At 40.8% G+C, this 14,253-nt stretch overlaps 4 protein-coding genes and 1 long non-coding RNA gene across 7 annotated transcripts; all 5 read right to left on the bottom strand.

Annotated features, from left to right (window-relative positions):
• Positions 1-1,757: 1,757 nt before the first annotated feature.
• On the bottom strand, positions 1,758-3,665 carry LOC135943186 (uncharacterized). Of its 3 annotated transcripts, XM_065489636.1 has the most exons (5): positions 3,357-3,665; positions 2,726-2,898; positions 2,415-2,591; positions 2,074-2,352; positions 1,758-2,009 (listed from the first exon to the last, which is right to left on the bottom strand). In XM_065489636.1, exons 2-4 carry the CDS (start codon positions 2,883-2,885, stop codon positions 2,090-2,092), a joined length of 600 nt encoding a protein of 199 aa, XP_065345708.1. In that variant the 5' UTR covers positions 2,886-2,898; positions 3,357-3,665; the 3' UTR covers positions 1,758-2,009; positions 2,074-2,089. The 3 variants fall into 3 exon arrangements, with proteins under 3 accessions (XP_065345708.1, XP_065345707.1, XP_065345706.1); XM_065489635.1 differs by having other exon boundaries at positions 1,758-2,352; positions 2,726-2,895; positions 3,357-3,663; XM_065489634.1 differs by having other exon boundaries at positions 1,758-2,352; positions 3,357-3,661.
• A 230-nt stretch (positions 3,666-3,895) lies between these two features.
• Positions 3,896-9,686, bottom strand: LOC135943106 (uncharacterized). Its single transcript, XM_065489514.1, has 4 exons — positions 9,441-9,686; positions 9,172-9,392; positions 9,037-9,115; positions 3,896-8,978 (listed from the first exon to the last, which is right to left on the bottom strand). Exons 1-4 carry the CDS (start codon positions 9,622-9,624, stop codon positions 3,940-3,942), a joined length of 5,523 nt encoding a protein of 1,840 aa, XP_065345586.1. The 5' UTR covers positions 9,625-9,686; the 3' UTR covers positions 3,896-3,939.
• A 56-nt stretch (positions 9,687-9,742) lies between these two features.
• Positions 9,743-11,057, bottom strand: LOC135943107 (uncharacterized). Its single transcript, XM_065489515.1, has 6 exons — positions 10,869-11,057; positions 10,726-10,801; positions 10,464-10,669; positions 10,230-10,411; positions 10,039-10,174; positions 9,743-9,984 (listed from the first exon to the last, which is right to left on the bottom strand). The coding sequence occupies exons 1-6, from the start codon at positions 10,927-10,929 to the stop codon at positions 9,758-9,760; spliced, it is 888 nt and encodes a 295-aa protein (XP_065345587.1). The 5' UTR covers positions 10,930-11,057; the 3' UTR covers positions 9,743-9,757.
• A 411-nt stretch (positions 11,058-11,468) lies between these two features.
• On the bottom strand, positions 11,469-12,493 carry LOC135944334 (uncharacterized). The gene is made up of 5 exons (XR_010575316.1): positions 12,418-12,493; positions 12,324-12,360; positions 12,197-12,270; positions 12,038-12,134; positions 11,469-11,751 (listed from the first exon to the last, which is right to left on the bottom strand). It is a non-coding gene; the product is annotated as an uncharacterized LOC135944334 (long non-coding RNA).
• Positions 12,488-13,719, bottom strand: LOC135944333 (uncharacterized). The gene is made up of 7 exons (XM_065491183.1): positions 13,680-13,719; positions 13,522-13,624; positions 13,176-13,472; positions 13,053-13,117; positions 12,963-12,998; positions 12,710-12,827; positions 12,488-12,659 (listed from the first exon to the last, which is right to left on the bottom strand). Exons 1-7 carry the CDS (start codon positions 13,683-13,685, stop codon positions 12,499-12,501), a joined length of 786 nt encoding a protein of 261 aa, XP_065347255.1. The 5' UTR covers positions 13,686-13,719; the 3' UTR covers positions 12,488-12,498.
• Positions 13,720-14,253: the final 534 nt, after the last annotated feature.

Raw genomic sequence — 14,253 nt, forward strand, 5'->3', positions numbered from 1 at the left:
TTTTGTGCTGTTTCGCAGATGTCGAGCTGTGTGTGATCATCTATAAAAATGGTTGATAACAAGAGAAAAAATGAATTCTAGCCCCGCGGTTGCCATGACATGATTTGTTTGTGGAAGGAACAAAATCGGTGGTCAAATATCTTTCTGGCCGCAACAAATTTTCAAATTGTATGTTCGAAAACAAAGTTCTTTTTGAATAATATGTAAAAATCCTATTAAATATTAAAAATCACTGGGATTTTTGGCCACTAATTTATTTCAATTGCAAAAATGCTATTTAAAATTTAAATCATCAACCCTTTTGGTGCATGTTAAATTACAAATAATTGGGTTCCGGAAATTAGTTACAAGTACGCTGGAAAACTTACAAAAAGTGCCGGGTGAGCAAGGTGCGTAGCTCGTCCGTGTTTCCTTCTGGTTTGACTCTCGCTTGCGACTTATGATACCGGTTACCGGTTCTCTTTGCTTTCAGAGCAGTTAGTTAGACTTCAGTTAGAGAGTTAGACTTTTCGTCGCTCCTTGTGTTTAGCCGCGGAGTGGCAAAAACAGGCTGCGCGTGAGTTAGACTATTAATAAAACTTATCCCTCTGCCGGCGTTCTGAAAACACAAACCGAAAAAGCACTCGCAGCACAAAACACTCGCGACCTCTCATTTTCGCGAATCAAATCACCCGCTCAACCCAGAACTAAATGAAAATTTCAACATATTTATCCAGCCCCGTCTGTTTTTTGTAATTATTTCCCTGCGGCGATCCTGACCTCTTTAAAAGAGCATTTTTTTTTGCCTATTTTTAAAACCCTTAATTGCTTTACAATATGTGGTGCACGTCCCACTTGACTGCTGACTCGAACGGTCTGCATCCAAACTATGGTTCTGGTTGAAAAATAAAGTCCAGCCAAATAAAATAACCAACAAAATTCTATCAAAGGTCCAAATTGATAAACCGATTGCCGTTTCTCATCCTTTTCTTGTACGCTGCGTGTGGCTGCATTTTTTCACAAACTAAAATGCCGATTAAGATCGGTCAAAGAATTTTCAACTCGATTGTTAGCACAGTTCTGGTTAAATAAATAATAAAAATGAAGAAAACAATCACTACGGTAACCTTCTCTCTGTAACACCACTAAAAATGTTATGCCTGCTAGACATGGCCAAATAAAAATCGATATTTTATATCGATATTTTTTTCTGACGATATTTATCGATTTTTATCGATGTTTTTTGTGGCTTAACATATGTAATATAGGACGATATTTTAACATCGATATTTTTTCAGACGATATATATCGATTTATATCGATAGTCAAACACATTTGGTGATGTCTAAATTGCCCGCTGCTCCCGGCAACTTACAGTCCACGCTGAACGGAGAAGGCTGTCTGATATATTATGTACCGAGCACTCCCGTCACCGCGCCGCGCTCTCTCTACTTCTCTCTTTCTGCTGCTGGGCCAAGCCATTCTCAAAAGCCTCTCCTTAAAGTCTGCCTTGCTAAATATTATTATCTTTACTCTCTCTGATTGCTTCACTCTTTCCTAAAACTGTCGTCCACTGAATTATTGTTCAGCAGCACCTATATTTCCTATTTCAAGCAAATTTCAACTATTTCTATAGGATTACGTTCCACACAGCAGTTGTAAAGGGCTGATCGAGCAGCTTTTAAATAATCACTGCAAATGCAGTTAAAAACATGGGCCCAAAACGACTTTACTTTTATTTGGTTTCATCACATTCACCTTAAAATGTCACTTTCAGGTCATTTTTTTCATTTATTTGTTCTTGTACATACATTGCATAAGTCAGAATTAAAACTAATAAGTTCCATCAACAATGGCAACAATTTAAAGTGACACACAGAAACTGCATAACCGACCGATGCAATAAATTTTGTAACGACAATTGTCACATAAATACTAAATATCTATGTAGTAATACTTTAATAATCACATAATGATAACGATAACACACCAAAAATTACTCCAAAAGGGAAATTTTGTCGCGTCGCAGTCTTCCAAAAACAGTTTTTTTGCGTTAGGCCATTTTAAATTAATAATAAAGATATACCAGCTCACCAGTTCAACTTTTCTCTCAAAAAGGCAAGCACTTTTTCATCAGGCACGCTATGGTCGTGATGAAGAACAGAACGGCGAATGCGGAGGAAATTATGAAAGGCACCAGCCAGTCGTTTCCAGTCGTTGCGACGTCTGGATCTGCCCCAGTTCCCGATCCCGGTGGATTCCCGGTGGATTCAATGTTATTTTCCCCTATGCCGTTGTCGATTGCCACATAGGGTGGAGCCCTCGCAAAAGAGCCCTGCTTGTAGGTGACTGTCAATTCCTCAGGGCAGCAGCCTGGAGTTAAACACAAGGGGTCAAGGAAATTAATTATTTATAAAAAAAATTAAAGACATTACTTAATTCGCTTTTGCAGTTGACGTCGACACTAAGCGATCCTTCCTTAGTTTCATTACGCCGAATGATGCAATTACACCTTTTTTTAAAATCTAGAAACGCTGGTTTTAGGAAACTTTTGCACTGGAAGCCTCTACTTGTTCCGTTGTACTTGCAGAAGTCGTAATGAAATTCCTTTGCTGCAAAATTATTTTTTTAATTCGTTTTCAAAAGTTATAAAAGTCCTAATCATATTATTTAAAATTCTGATTTTCTCCTGGTTTGATTTGCGTAATTGTTATATTCACAAATCTTTAATTAAAGCGATACTTACAATTAGCGCCGAACAGAAATTCCCAGTGGTCGACTGATCTATCGTCAAACTCAATGGAAATTCCTTTCGTGCTTGGAACACAGATCAGGACACATAAAGCGATGACGAGCATCTTCGGTTCCGATATCCACCTCTTCTTCCGTGACTCGTATTTCACCATGTTGAAAAGACTGCTGCGAAAACCCTTACAATTAATTGCGTGTCAGGTTAATTTTTCGCTACATTCTTGCGGTGATGTCATGCAACGAAAATAATTTCTGAAGGCAGCGCGCAGCCGAGTAATTTTTTAAGTCGGACATTCCTTGAAATGAAAATTCGAACCAATCTCGATGGTAATAAATTTACATTTCGAGCAGGGAATTAAAAATGTAGACAATTCTGAAGAAAATTGGAGAGTGTCAGACTTTTTAATTAACAAAGTAAAACAAATTATTGGCCGCAAGAGATTTTCTAATTATAATTTCGGAAACAAAATTCGATTTGAATATTGCAACGCTATTAAAAAAGTTATACGGCTTCGTAAAATATTTTTCTTTCAAGAATACTATTTTAAAATCAATATCTTTTTGGTGCATTTTGGCTCTGCGTAATTTTGATCCGACAAAGTAATTTCGAGTGCTGGAAAACTTACCAAAAGTGCCGGGTGATCCGTTTTTCCTTCTGGTTTTGCTCTCCCTTTCAAATTTTGTGCGGCTGCCTCTTTTTCTCTCTTGCTTTCAGCGAAGAGTAAGACGTTTCGTCGCTGCTTGCGTTTATCCGCCCAGTGGCAAACAGGCAGTGCGTGATTTTTGCCGAGCAGCTTCTCCCTCTCTCGTCGTCTCGTTCTATAAATAACTCTAGCCGCGGAAAATGTAATCGCAGCAGCACGCGGTTCGCGACCTCTCAATTTCGCTAACCAAAACTCATCCGCTCCACTTAAAATTATTTGTAAATTTCTCAGTCTCTTTAAACCAGCATTTTTTGCCTGTTTAACCCTTAATTGTTTGTCCCAGTTGAGCAAATAAATATTTCTGCTGGCTCACACGCAACCTAATAATACTTCTGCATCCAAACTGTTGGTTCTGATTGAAAAATAAAGTCCAGCCGATTTAATTAGCTATCAAATCTATCACAATATTGGTAAAATTAAAATTAAACTAATCAATTCTGAAAATAAGCTTTTTATTTTGGATCTTGAATTACAATGAAATTATTGAAGATGAGCTAAATTCATTTTACTGAGAGTTAATCGCGGTTTGAAGTTTTCTCAACAGTTGCCTCGCTTTCAAGCCTTCTTCTTTTGTAAATCCGTCAATTGTTGTGTTTTCTACAATGTCCAAAGCGCTCCTACCGTTATTATCCCGTGCAGTAACATCAACGTTTCTGGTCAACAAAAAATTAACATTTTTCCAGCAACGGTTTTCACAAGCAACGATCAGCGCTGTTTTCCCATCGAAATCTTTCACGTGTATCAAATCGGCATCGATTTCGTCCAAGAGCCAAGGCAGCAAATCACGGTCAGCAGCATATTCAACCGAAGCCAGATGCAGCGACGTGCTTCCGTTTTTGGTAATCTGCTTCGCCAAATTTCTATTTATGTCGTGCAGGAAGAGGACCATCTTGAAATCGCGCCCGAGAGCGTGGTGCAATGCGTTCTTCCCTTCGTCGTCCAGCAAAGTCAGGTCGGCTCCGTGTTCAAGCAACCTCTGAACCATCTTCATGTTTTCATAACCGGCAACAGCGTGGTGCAGGGCGGTTCGACCTTTCAGGTCTTGCTTGTTGCAGTCCGCCTCTGCGGTCAGCAATAAATCAACCACGTCCAAATCTAGAGATCGAGGACAGATCAACATGAGTGCGGTCTTCCCATCGATTCTACTGGCATTCACTTTTGTTCGCGTCAATAGCCAAGAAACCGTGTCTTCGTCGATCAGGCATTCATCGTCTTTGTCCAAGACAAAATGGAGCGCGGTGCTGTTGTCCGCAGTTACTTCGTTCACCAGATTGCTGTCAAGCCTGTGCAAGAATGATATCATTTTTAAATCTGAGTGAATCACAGCGTAATGCAAAAGGTTTTTGCCCTCATTGTCCTTCAGAGTCAAATCGCCGCCATGTTCCAGCAGTTGTTGCAATGCCCCGTAATTTTCAGCAATGACACATTCGTGTAAGGCGGAAGTGCCTTGAGAGTCTTGTTTGTTGACGTCTACCTTTTTCGCCAAGAGAACATCGGCTATGCTCCAATTGCGTTTTTCGCAGGCCAGAATCAGTGCGGTTTTTCCGTTGTCATCTCCAGCGTCCAAATCGACGGCTGTTTCGTCCAAAAGCAAGGAAACAACTCTGTCGTCGTAATTATCACGCCTCACCTTCAAGGCCAGGTGTAAAGCAGTGCATCCGCTTGCTGTTTTCCCTTTGGCCAGGTCTTTGTTTTGCTCCAGCAGGAGCGAAACCAATTCGAAATTCGGGATGGCGAGGTGCAGCAAGTTTTGCCCTTCGTCATCTATTGCAGTCGTATCAGCGCCATTTTCGATCAAAAGCTGCACTGTTTTCTTGTCTCCTGTGACGACAGCGTGGTGCAAAGCAGTCCGCTTCTTCTTCAAATCTTTTTTGTTGACATCGACACCTTTGGAAAGCAGAAATCTGACGTATTCTACATTTCCCTTCATGCATGCCAGCATCAATGCCGTTTTTCCATCGCGGTTGCATCCATTGAAATCAGCAGTGAGACTCTCCAGGGTTGAGAAATCATCAATTCTACTGTAGGCCAGGTTGTGCAGTGGAGTATTTCCAGAAGAGTCCATTTTGTGAATTAGATCCTGGTTTCGCTCGTGTAAGATCAACACTAATCCCATGGAAGCATGATGTAGTACGTTACGTCCTTCATCATCCGTCAAAGCAGGGTTAGCGCCATGGTCGAGCAGCTTTAGCACCACCTCCCTGTTTCCGGCGTTGCCAGCATAGAACAGAGGAGTCCGCCCTCTTTTGTCTCTTCTGTTGACGTCAGGGTTTTTGGCAAGCAACATATCGACGCTGGTCCATTTCTTCCTCTGGCAAGCAAGAATCAGTACTGTTTCTCCTTCGTCATTGCTGGCATCTATGTCAATGTTCTTTGTGACGATCCATTGAAGTACTCTTTCATCGCCGGTTTTCAAGGCCAGGTGCAATGCCGTGCTTCCGTCATTAGTCTGTTCCGTCGCCAGGTCTCCGTTTTGGTCGAGCAGGAACGAGACTAGTTCAAAATGGCGTATGGCGTGGTGAAAGGCGTTTTTACCTTCAACGTCCTTCAAAGTCAAATCGGCGCCGTGTTGAAGCAGCTTTTGCAGCGCCTCTAAATTTCCTTCGCGAGACGTGTGGATCAGGGCGGTCATCCCTTTGATGTCTTTTACATTGGCGTCAGCATTTTTGGTCAGCAAGAAATCGATGGTTTCTACATTGCTGTGGAAACTACTGCACGCAAGCATGAGTGCAGTTTCGCCATTGTCCTTGACAGCCTCCAAGTCGGCTCCGTGGGCCAGAAGTTCCTGCACAAACCGCAAGTGGCCTAATTTTGAAGCCCAATGCAGTGCCGTTGAATCATCACTTTCGTCTTTCACGTTCAAATCTCCACCCGCTTCGACCCACTTTCGCAGAGCATCCAAATCGTCTTCTTGTGCTGCGTAGTGCAGACATGATAGTCCCCGCACTGTGATTGAAAGGTCAATGTCTTTGGTCATCAAGTAGCGTACACATGATGTTAGATTTCTGTCAATAGCAATCCGCAAAGCTGTCTCTCCTCGCTCGTCCAGTGCTTTTACGTCCACTCCGACCTCTACCAAAAACTGAACTTTGTCAATTTTATCACCCTGACACATTCCCATCAAAATATGCAAGGCTGTTCTTCCGTCGTTTGTTCGTGCCTTGGCCAGTGAACTGTTTTGACCGTGCAAGTACTTGATGATGTCAAATACACTGATCTCTGCAGTGCAATAACACGAAAAGTGAACGGCATTCCACCCATTTTCGTCCGTTGCCCCAATTTCTGCACCGGATTCGACCAACTCGCGGACCAGATCCAAATGACCATACTCAGCGGCGCAATGAAGACTAGTCTTGCCTGTTGAGTCCCTTTTCCTGGCGTCTCCTTGCAGCATCAGAAAGAAGTCGAGCTGATTCCTGCTCCAAGACCCACCCTTGCAGGAAGTCAGAGAGTTCAGGTTGAAACCCGTGTTTTCCAGAAGGAAACGGCACATTTCCAACCTTCCGCTTCGCACTGCTAGATTCAGTACGTCTTCACCGTCAGTTGTGCTTCGATCCTTGAAGTCTGGGTAATGTGAGAGTAAATATTGAGCGACTTTCTCATGTCCGTGGTAAACAGCATGATGTAAAGCATTCCAACCGAGTGAATCTTGATCTCCTTCCTTACTTGTTTCCTCGTGAAGGAACGTGACGAGCTCCAGGTTACCAAATTTTGCCGCCACGTTCAGAGCAATGTGATTTTCATAAAAGTCCCGTGCTTCTCTTGCTCCGTGCTTGAAAAGAACCTTTACGCACTCCACACTGCCCTTTGCACAAGCCTCAAAAAGGACATTTCGCTGTTGCACCAGGTAATCTTTATCAATGCCGTTCTCGAGAAGCAAGTCCAGCATTTTGCTGTGTCCTTTGGCCACCGCAAAAAACCCTGCATCGATTTCATGGCTTCTTGATCGGATCAGATCGGGCAAACTAGAGAACTTCTCTTTTAACTTGTTGAAAAGGTCTGTGGCATTGTGTATAGCTGCTTGGCTCAGCAATGGAGGTAAGATTTCAATCAACTGTTGCTCGTGGTCAATCACGCCCATCTCGAGCAGTTCAACGGCGATTTCTTCACTCTGAATTGAATCTATCAATAATTCTCGTCTGAAATATTTCAGGTTGATGTCTTTAGAATTATTGAAGGAAATTTTCGGCTTCAAGAGATCAAAAACATGTTTCAGGTTCTCTGAAAAAACACGTTTGAAGAATGGCAAGGGAAATTCCAACCGCAGGTTGAAGTATTCCAAATGCAATCCTCTATCTTCCTCGTCCGTCAGAGTTTCGTAAAAGTAATTCAGAGTGCGTCTGCACTCCTTAAATTTGCTGTCCTGGTCAACTTCAAACATCTGTATTTCAGATTCACCAGTTTCCTCAACGTCACTAATGAACTGCTGCGTGGTGAGGAATTCGGCGAATGTGTGATGCAAGAATGTGACATTTCCCTCCTCAACGATTGCAACCCCAAAATCGTTCATTCTCTCCAAATCTTTTTCAGTCACGCCAGGGCCAACGAGGCTGATGTTCCTCAGAAAGCGTGATGCAATCAGTCGAATCGATTTCAAGGCCAGTTCCGTTTGTTCCGAGAACACATTCGCGTTGTTGCGGTCGTACCCTTTCCTCACCAAGCACAGTTCCAACTTTTTCCGGACGACTTTGTCATAGACTTGGTATAAATTTCCTTCACCGTCGCACTCGGCTAACATGGAGAGATGCAGAGGGTTTTCCAGAATGTCCTTGTTTGGAAACATGTCCAAAAACTGCTCGCACTCTTGCTTAGTTTTTTCGCTGATCATCTGTAGGAGCTCGATTTGCTTTTCTTTGTTGAACGGATCGATTTTAGCGAGTGCCGCTTTGTTTATCTTCGCCAGGATCGCATCGGCCTCGTGAGGTCTCGTTCCGATCAAAATGGGGACGCCTTTCTTATTCAAGGTCTCCACGAAATTCAGAACCTTTTCACGGTGGTTTGGACAGATTTCATCAAATCCGTCGAGAAGAACCAACGCCTGTTTGCCGTCGATCCAACTCTTCACTTCCTCGCTAGAAAAGTGCGTGCTCTTCGCGAGGAAATTTACTTCATTCAACTTTCTTCCTACAAAGCAAACCGCATGCTCTGGAAGTGAGACGTGCAGAATTTTCAAATTGGAATCGTTCCTTCCAAGCTGATAAGCGACTTCTCTGAGAACGGTTGTCTTTCCAGCACCAGCCACGGAACTCACGAGCAAAACTCTGCTTTCTTGAAAGAACTTTCTCGCTTCTTCCAGCAACTCATCAAAGCTTAGATTTTGCACGGGAGCAGGAGCTCCAGAATTTAGTCGGGAAAAGTCAGGCTTGACAAAAGATCTAGGCTGTTCTGGAAAATTGAGCAGATATTGCAGTGTAGAGTTTAGAAAATCTTCACATGGTTTATCGTCAGGCTTCAATACAAGTAGAGTCGAGAGGAGTTCCTGCAGGCTTTTGCCCTGTTTTAATTCGTTTCCTTGGAATATTTTGATCAGGTTCTGGACATTTTCTGCCGGGAATGTTTAAAAGAATTAGTTTTTCAAATATTAAGTTTCAAGAAGTTGTACCATTGGATTTCAAAACTAGGACTAGCCACCCACTATGGTTTGTTGCCGAAATACTCATTAAAGGGTTGAATAGAGGAATCTGCAATACGAAACGATTAATTATATCTTATAATTTAGACTACATTAAAATCTGACGTTTTCATGGCTTAGCGTTTTGGGCTGATGAACCAGGAAAAGTATTTTAGGCCTTCCGATCCATTTATGATTTTTCGGGCCGATAAATCCGAGCAAAATGTCCGTGATTGCAACCTCGTCGTTGTCCACTAACACGCAAACTTCCTTTGACTCTTCTTTCTCGCTCACTTCGCCAAACAAACAGGTCAAAACGCAGCCAACGTCTTGTTCCAATTCAAGAACTATAAAAAATAATTAAATATAATTTTGTCAGATGAATCTATAAATACCTTCGTTTAAATACGAGTCCAAAGATTTCCGACTCAACGTCCGCCCGCTGGTTTGAAAATTTAAATTCCTATGGAGTGCATTTTCAAGAAGCTCTATTTCTTTCGTAAGCTGTTCAAAAAAGAAGAACGCTCGTCTCCCTCGAATATTTTGCCCTGATTCCGACTTCCAAGGAAACTGCTCCATGTTTGACGTTGTTATGGTCGCTTTTTTCCGTATTATTGCGTCTGTGGTCGAATGTTTTTGGGATTTTAAGCTACTCCTAATACCAAAAATTAAAAATTAGAAAACTATTTTCAAAAGTTCAACAAATTAACACTCACTTTGCGACGGTGAAGGTCTGGTTTTGCGCGAACATTTTTATTTCAGGGGTCTGGCCTTGGTACTTTTGCGTCACAAGGTTGCAGCCTTGCGACACTTTGTGAATTTGAAACTGCATCATCGAAAGAACAACCAGCAGGGGTTTGTCATCGCCAATAGAGTTTAGGACGTTGCAAAATGAATTAGTTATCCACGATCCTTTTTCACTTCGAACAGCCATTGTTGCTGAAATTTTATTTAAATTTAGAAAATCCGGAGATTTATGAGAGTTAATTATACTTTCAACAGTTGAGTAGAAAATGAATAAATTGTTCATGGCTGGGGAGGACGTGATCCTGCAAGAATTCCGGTTGTCGTAGTTGGAAATGTCTTTGCTAGGACTGAAAATTTCATCTTCCAGTTTCCCTCGACACGGCTGAAATTCGTATAATTAATTCAAAATTATGCGGAGACACAATTAATTAACGTACGCCAAAGACCGTAAATTTAAGGCACTTCTCAAATTTGGTCAGGTTCTTTAAAGATCTAAAAACGTCCTCTGTGTTGAAGTGAATAAAACCAAGCTGATTATTTTCACTCCTGTGGTCCGTCCAAATTTTTCCATCTCTGTCTCCGTGAGAGAGAAAAAAGAGCACAAAAACCGACGGTACGTCTAAAAAAAGATTAATTTGAAGAATTTAATCATGCAATAATGGTCTTCTCACCTTTTGAGCTAAAGAATTGCAACAGCTTTTCCTCGTCGGAGAGAAGTTGGAGCAATATTTCTTTTCTCGGCGACAAAATGCTTCGGAAATTGCAATTTCTGTTCTCTTTGAAGGTTTTCCTCAGTTTTTCCACGTCCTCTGCATCACCCGCTCGAATCCACTGTTTTTCCTTTGCAAAGTCGTAGTGGACAACCAGGACAAAGACACTATTTAGGAAATGTGATATTTAATAAAATCCTTAAAGCGATTTTTAATTCATTACTTATCTGCATTTTGTTTGGCATTTGTGTGGAAAAAGCCAAGCCGCGCCTTGCCTTCCGGTTGACCCTGAGCCTCACCTGAGGAGTAAAAGATATAAATATTTATAAATCTGGTCAATTTGCAAATAAATTTGAATGTATTTACCAATTCTTACGACTTCGTCGATTGTTTCGATTTGATTTGCAGGCGTAAGGGTCTCATCCATATTTAATATATCTTTTCTATCCCGCGGACAGTGAGAAACAAAATCTAAAATTGAATTAAGAATTCTTTCTCACGTTTGTTTCTTTGCTCCAGCCCAAAAAATCAAACACTGCCCGCGTGTTTTTAAACTCACTGCGGAGAGAATGAAAGACGCGACGACCTTCCCGTTGTTTTGCTTCTCTCCGACTGCGAGTGCGAGCAGTGCGTGAGTAATTCTCTCGCGACGAGCATGTTTGTGTAATATTTATCTCCCCGCCGCCGAGACGAAAATAACCTTGACTGTTAATATAATCACTCAACAGCCGCCGCAGTCGCTATCGCGCGTGCTGGTGGAGAGATACAAACTCGATTATTTAGAATTTAATAAGCAAATTTGCCTCCGCTCTGGAAATGAAAATTGAAGTAATGCGCAGAAATCGTTTTCATGAACACACACACAGCTTAGTTTTTTCCTTCAATAAAACAAGAGATTTCACAAAAGCCAATTTATATAGTATTTTTATTCAAAATTGGTGTTACACTTGCTCGCAGATAAATCTAGCAAAGAGCCCAGCAAAAACTCCTTGAAATTCTGGATTATTTACATTTTTGTAATAGAAGTGAATGTCTGAGATTTCTTTTGTTGCATAATATGGTGTTTCCAACGTATCATATCCGTAAAAACCGACAATCGACTCAGCGCAAGGGTACCTTTTGGTCGGATCAGGGTCGAACATGTCGTCTGGAACCAAGGTCCTGCTGCTGCACCAAACCTCGTGCGTTTTGCTGATGAATTCCGTGTCGCCCAGCAGGAGAGTACCCATATTCATGTCTCCATAGATGTCTAAACATCGAAAAATTTTCATTTTTAACAAGCAAACTCAACACTTGACATGCTGCTTAAAACCTCTGCTTATTTTATATCATAATAAATAATTTTCTTTTTAATTTGAGCAGATTGCAACCATTTTAAATAATATGCTTTGAACTTTTAATATTCAAGAGCTATCAATATTTTCCGACCAGAATTTTTTCAATGCTTAAATTCTTAACAAATCAAACAAGAGCCGAGAAGAAAATTAAACAAAAACAAACTTAAAAATGGACCTACTTTAAATTTGTGTACGTACCAATTAATTCTTGGGCGATAGAAAGATCAGATAAGGTTTGAGGTTCGAACAGTCGCATTCCAAGCTTGCAGCAATGCAGATATGCATCAACCGGGTTCTTTATATAGATTAATATATTCATAGTTGGTTCAAAAACAATTGGTAATTAATTAATTGTACCCGATCTTTATTTTTGTCTTCATATGACACAAAGTAGGTTTTGCCTTGAAATATAATTTTCTTCCCAATGGTATCTTGGAAAATATTTTAATTTGAGAATAGCCATAAAGAAAATCTATATGTTCACCATTATTCGCAGTGTTTAGTGAATCGATAGCTGCTTGCTAAAACAAAAAATATTAAATTATTAATTTGAACTATAGTTTTACAGAATAATGTACATTTTTAATGCACGGATATGAATTTGAAAGCCAACAAGATCTCCAAACTGGAACGCACGGAACTGGTGGTTCAACCTAAACTTAAATTAGATCCGCCAAAAATAATAGATAAATCCCTTTATTTGATCTGACCACTGGCCCAGTGCCAAAGTTATTCGAGACTATGTTGAAAACCATGTCGGGAGCTTTTTCCTGTCCACACTTGTATACTTCGAACGCAGTCACGCACTCGTCATCGAAATCTTAAAATTTTATTACGCTTGACCCGTAAAATAGATGACAAAAAGTTTACTTTTTCCGCCGCACTCGTCATGGACCTTAAGTCCATCTTCCAGTTTTTGAGGTGCACCCTGGGTCGCAAGCTCAATTTGTCGTAACAATGCAATGCTGTTCACCTCTCCAAAGGACATCTTCAAAATTAGTTGAAATATATTCAAGCCTATTTAATGTCTTATTAAAAACATAAAGTGCGCTTTAATGAAAAAAAAAATTAATTCCAGAAACGACTCTTTTAAGATTGGGATGCCAAAAGGGAAGTGAGTTACCAATCCAAACATGTTTCCTACGCATCTGATGAAGCACTGAATTATTTGGAATAAGATCAGATTTCATTCGACTGAAAAATTGTAGTAAACCTTCTGGCGGAGTGTGATGTTTATTTTTTGCAAATAGGTCGGTTTCATGAGCGAGTAGAGTTCAACTGTGTTAAAATTCAAAATTATTCTTTTGATCTTAATATTCCTCTCAAAATTATGTACCATCAGTGACTTGCCAAGTTTCAAGGCATTCATTCAGCTTGGCGACCTGGCTCTGGCCCCGCTTCTGCACATCGCACAGAAACTGTTTCTGTTCATTGCAATCCGCAGTTGCCAAAAGAACCGAATCGTTCCTCGCTTCGAGGTAAACGCACTCGAGGCCTATCTTAGGGTGACCTTCCTTCCACTTCAGATCTTTGTTATTGAAATCGCGGTCAAGGAAGCACCAATGAAAGTTTCCATTGCATCCTAGAGCCGTTCCCGACAGCCAAAAATCTCCAATTGTATGTGGTGGAAACTCTTTTAAAATAAATTAGACAAATTCTGATTTATTTTAAATAAACCCTACTTGTGATTAAATTGGAAATGCATTGTAATTTGTCTGATGTGTCTAAGAAGGTCATGCTCATTCTAAAGCTGCAACACGTTTCCCAGGCACTGGCCCAATTCATCTTGAAGGAGACAAAAATATTTGGTCATAATTTAAGAAAATTATCATCGATTTACTCTCATCTTCTTGTAGAACAAATAATTGCGGCCGCACCCATTAAACCACTCGCCATAAGATGCAAAGTCTGTTAATACAAATTTTAATAAAATTATACAACTTTAAAAAAAAGAATGGTAGTACTAATAAGTCGATCACCAGGGGCAAACAGTGAGGCCTTTTATTTAACTTCATAAATATTATCTAATATTGATTAATTGTAATTTTACGTCACGCTGGCAGAATTTCGGACAAGCGACAACGCATGGCTTTGGAGTCACGATAAGTGGCATCTCAAATTTTATAATAAGGTTTAATTATGTGTGTATAATTATCGGCAATCAGTCATACTTTGCAAGCGTAAATATATCTGTTGGAGCAATTCCTATCAGTCAGGACTGCTTGCGTGGAATTCATAACAAAGCTGAAGTGAATGCATTGTTCACTGCCTCCAAGGTTGTCCGGCTGACCGCTTGCCCATTTAAGGCCCTGGTCCAGTGTGCTTGTCCCTGCTGACTCGCACCACGACCACTGACCCTCAGGAGCCCCTTTCCACGTTCCGGAAGTCCAGTAGTTGTAATTAATTGGCCAATT

This window comes from Cloeon dipterum, chromosome 4 (assembly GCF_949628265.1).
Source record: "Cloeon dipterum chromosome 4, ieCloDipt1.1, whole genome shotgun sequence".
In the NCBI taxonomy this organism is placed as follows: domain Eukaryota; kingdom Metazoa; phylum Arthropoda; class Insecta; order Ephemeroptera; family Baetidae; genus Cloeon; species Cloeon dipterum.

Excerpts from the sequence above, each read along its gene's own strand:
- LOC135943186 (XM_065489636.1), bottom strand. The coding sequence starts at position 2,885 with ATGGTGAAATACGAGTCACGGAAGAAGAGGTGGATATCGGAACCGAAG. Across the intron at positions 2,592-2,725 it reads ATTTCTGTTCGGCGCTAATT|CAAAGGAATTTCATTACGAC; the intron begins GTAAGTATCGCT and ends ATAATTTTGCAG. Across the intron at positions 2,353-2,414 it reads CAACTGCAAAAGCGAATTAA|GCTGCTGCCCTGAGGAATTG; the intron begins GTAATGTCTTTA and ends GTTTAACTCCAG.
- LOC135943106 (XM_065489514.1), bottom strand. The coding sequence starts at position 9,624 with ATGGAGCAGTTTCCTTGGAAGTCGGAATCAGGGCAAAATATTCGAGGG. Across the intron at positions 9,393-9,440 it reads GGACTCGTATTTAAACGAAG|TTCTTGAATTGGAACAAGAC; the intron begins GTATTTATAGAT and ends TATTTTTTATAG. Across the intron at positions 9,116-9,171 it reads AAACGCTAAGCCATGAAAAC|ATTCCTCTATTCAACCCTTT; the intron begins GTCAGATTTTAA and ends TTCGTATTGCAG.
- LOC135943107 (XM_065489515.1), bottom strand. The coding sequence starts at position 10,929 with ATGGATGAGACCCTTACGCCTGCAAATCAAATCGAAACAATCGACGAA. Across the intron at positions 10,802-10,868 it reads CGACGAAGTCGTAAGAATTG|GTGAGGCTCAGGGTCAACCG; the intron begins GTAAATACATTC and ends TTTACTCCTCAG. Across the intron at positions 10,412-10,463 it reads GCAATTCTTTAGCTCAAAAG|ACGTACCGTCGGTTTTTGTG; the intron begins GTGAGAAGACCA and ends ATCTTTTTTTAG.
- LOC135944333 (XM_065491183.1), bottom strand. Across the intron at positions 13,118-13,175 it reads AACTTGGCAAGTCACTGATG|TTGAACTCTACTCGCTCATG; the intron begins GTACATAATTTT and ends ATTTTAACACAG. Across the intron at positions 12,660-12,709 it reads TGACGAGTGCGGCGGAAAAA|ATTTCGATGACGAGTGCGTG; the intron begins GTAAACTTTTTG and ends TAAAATTTTAAG.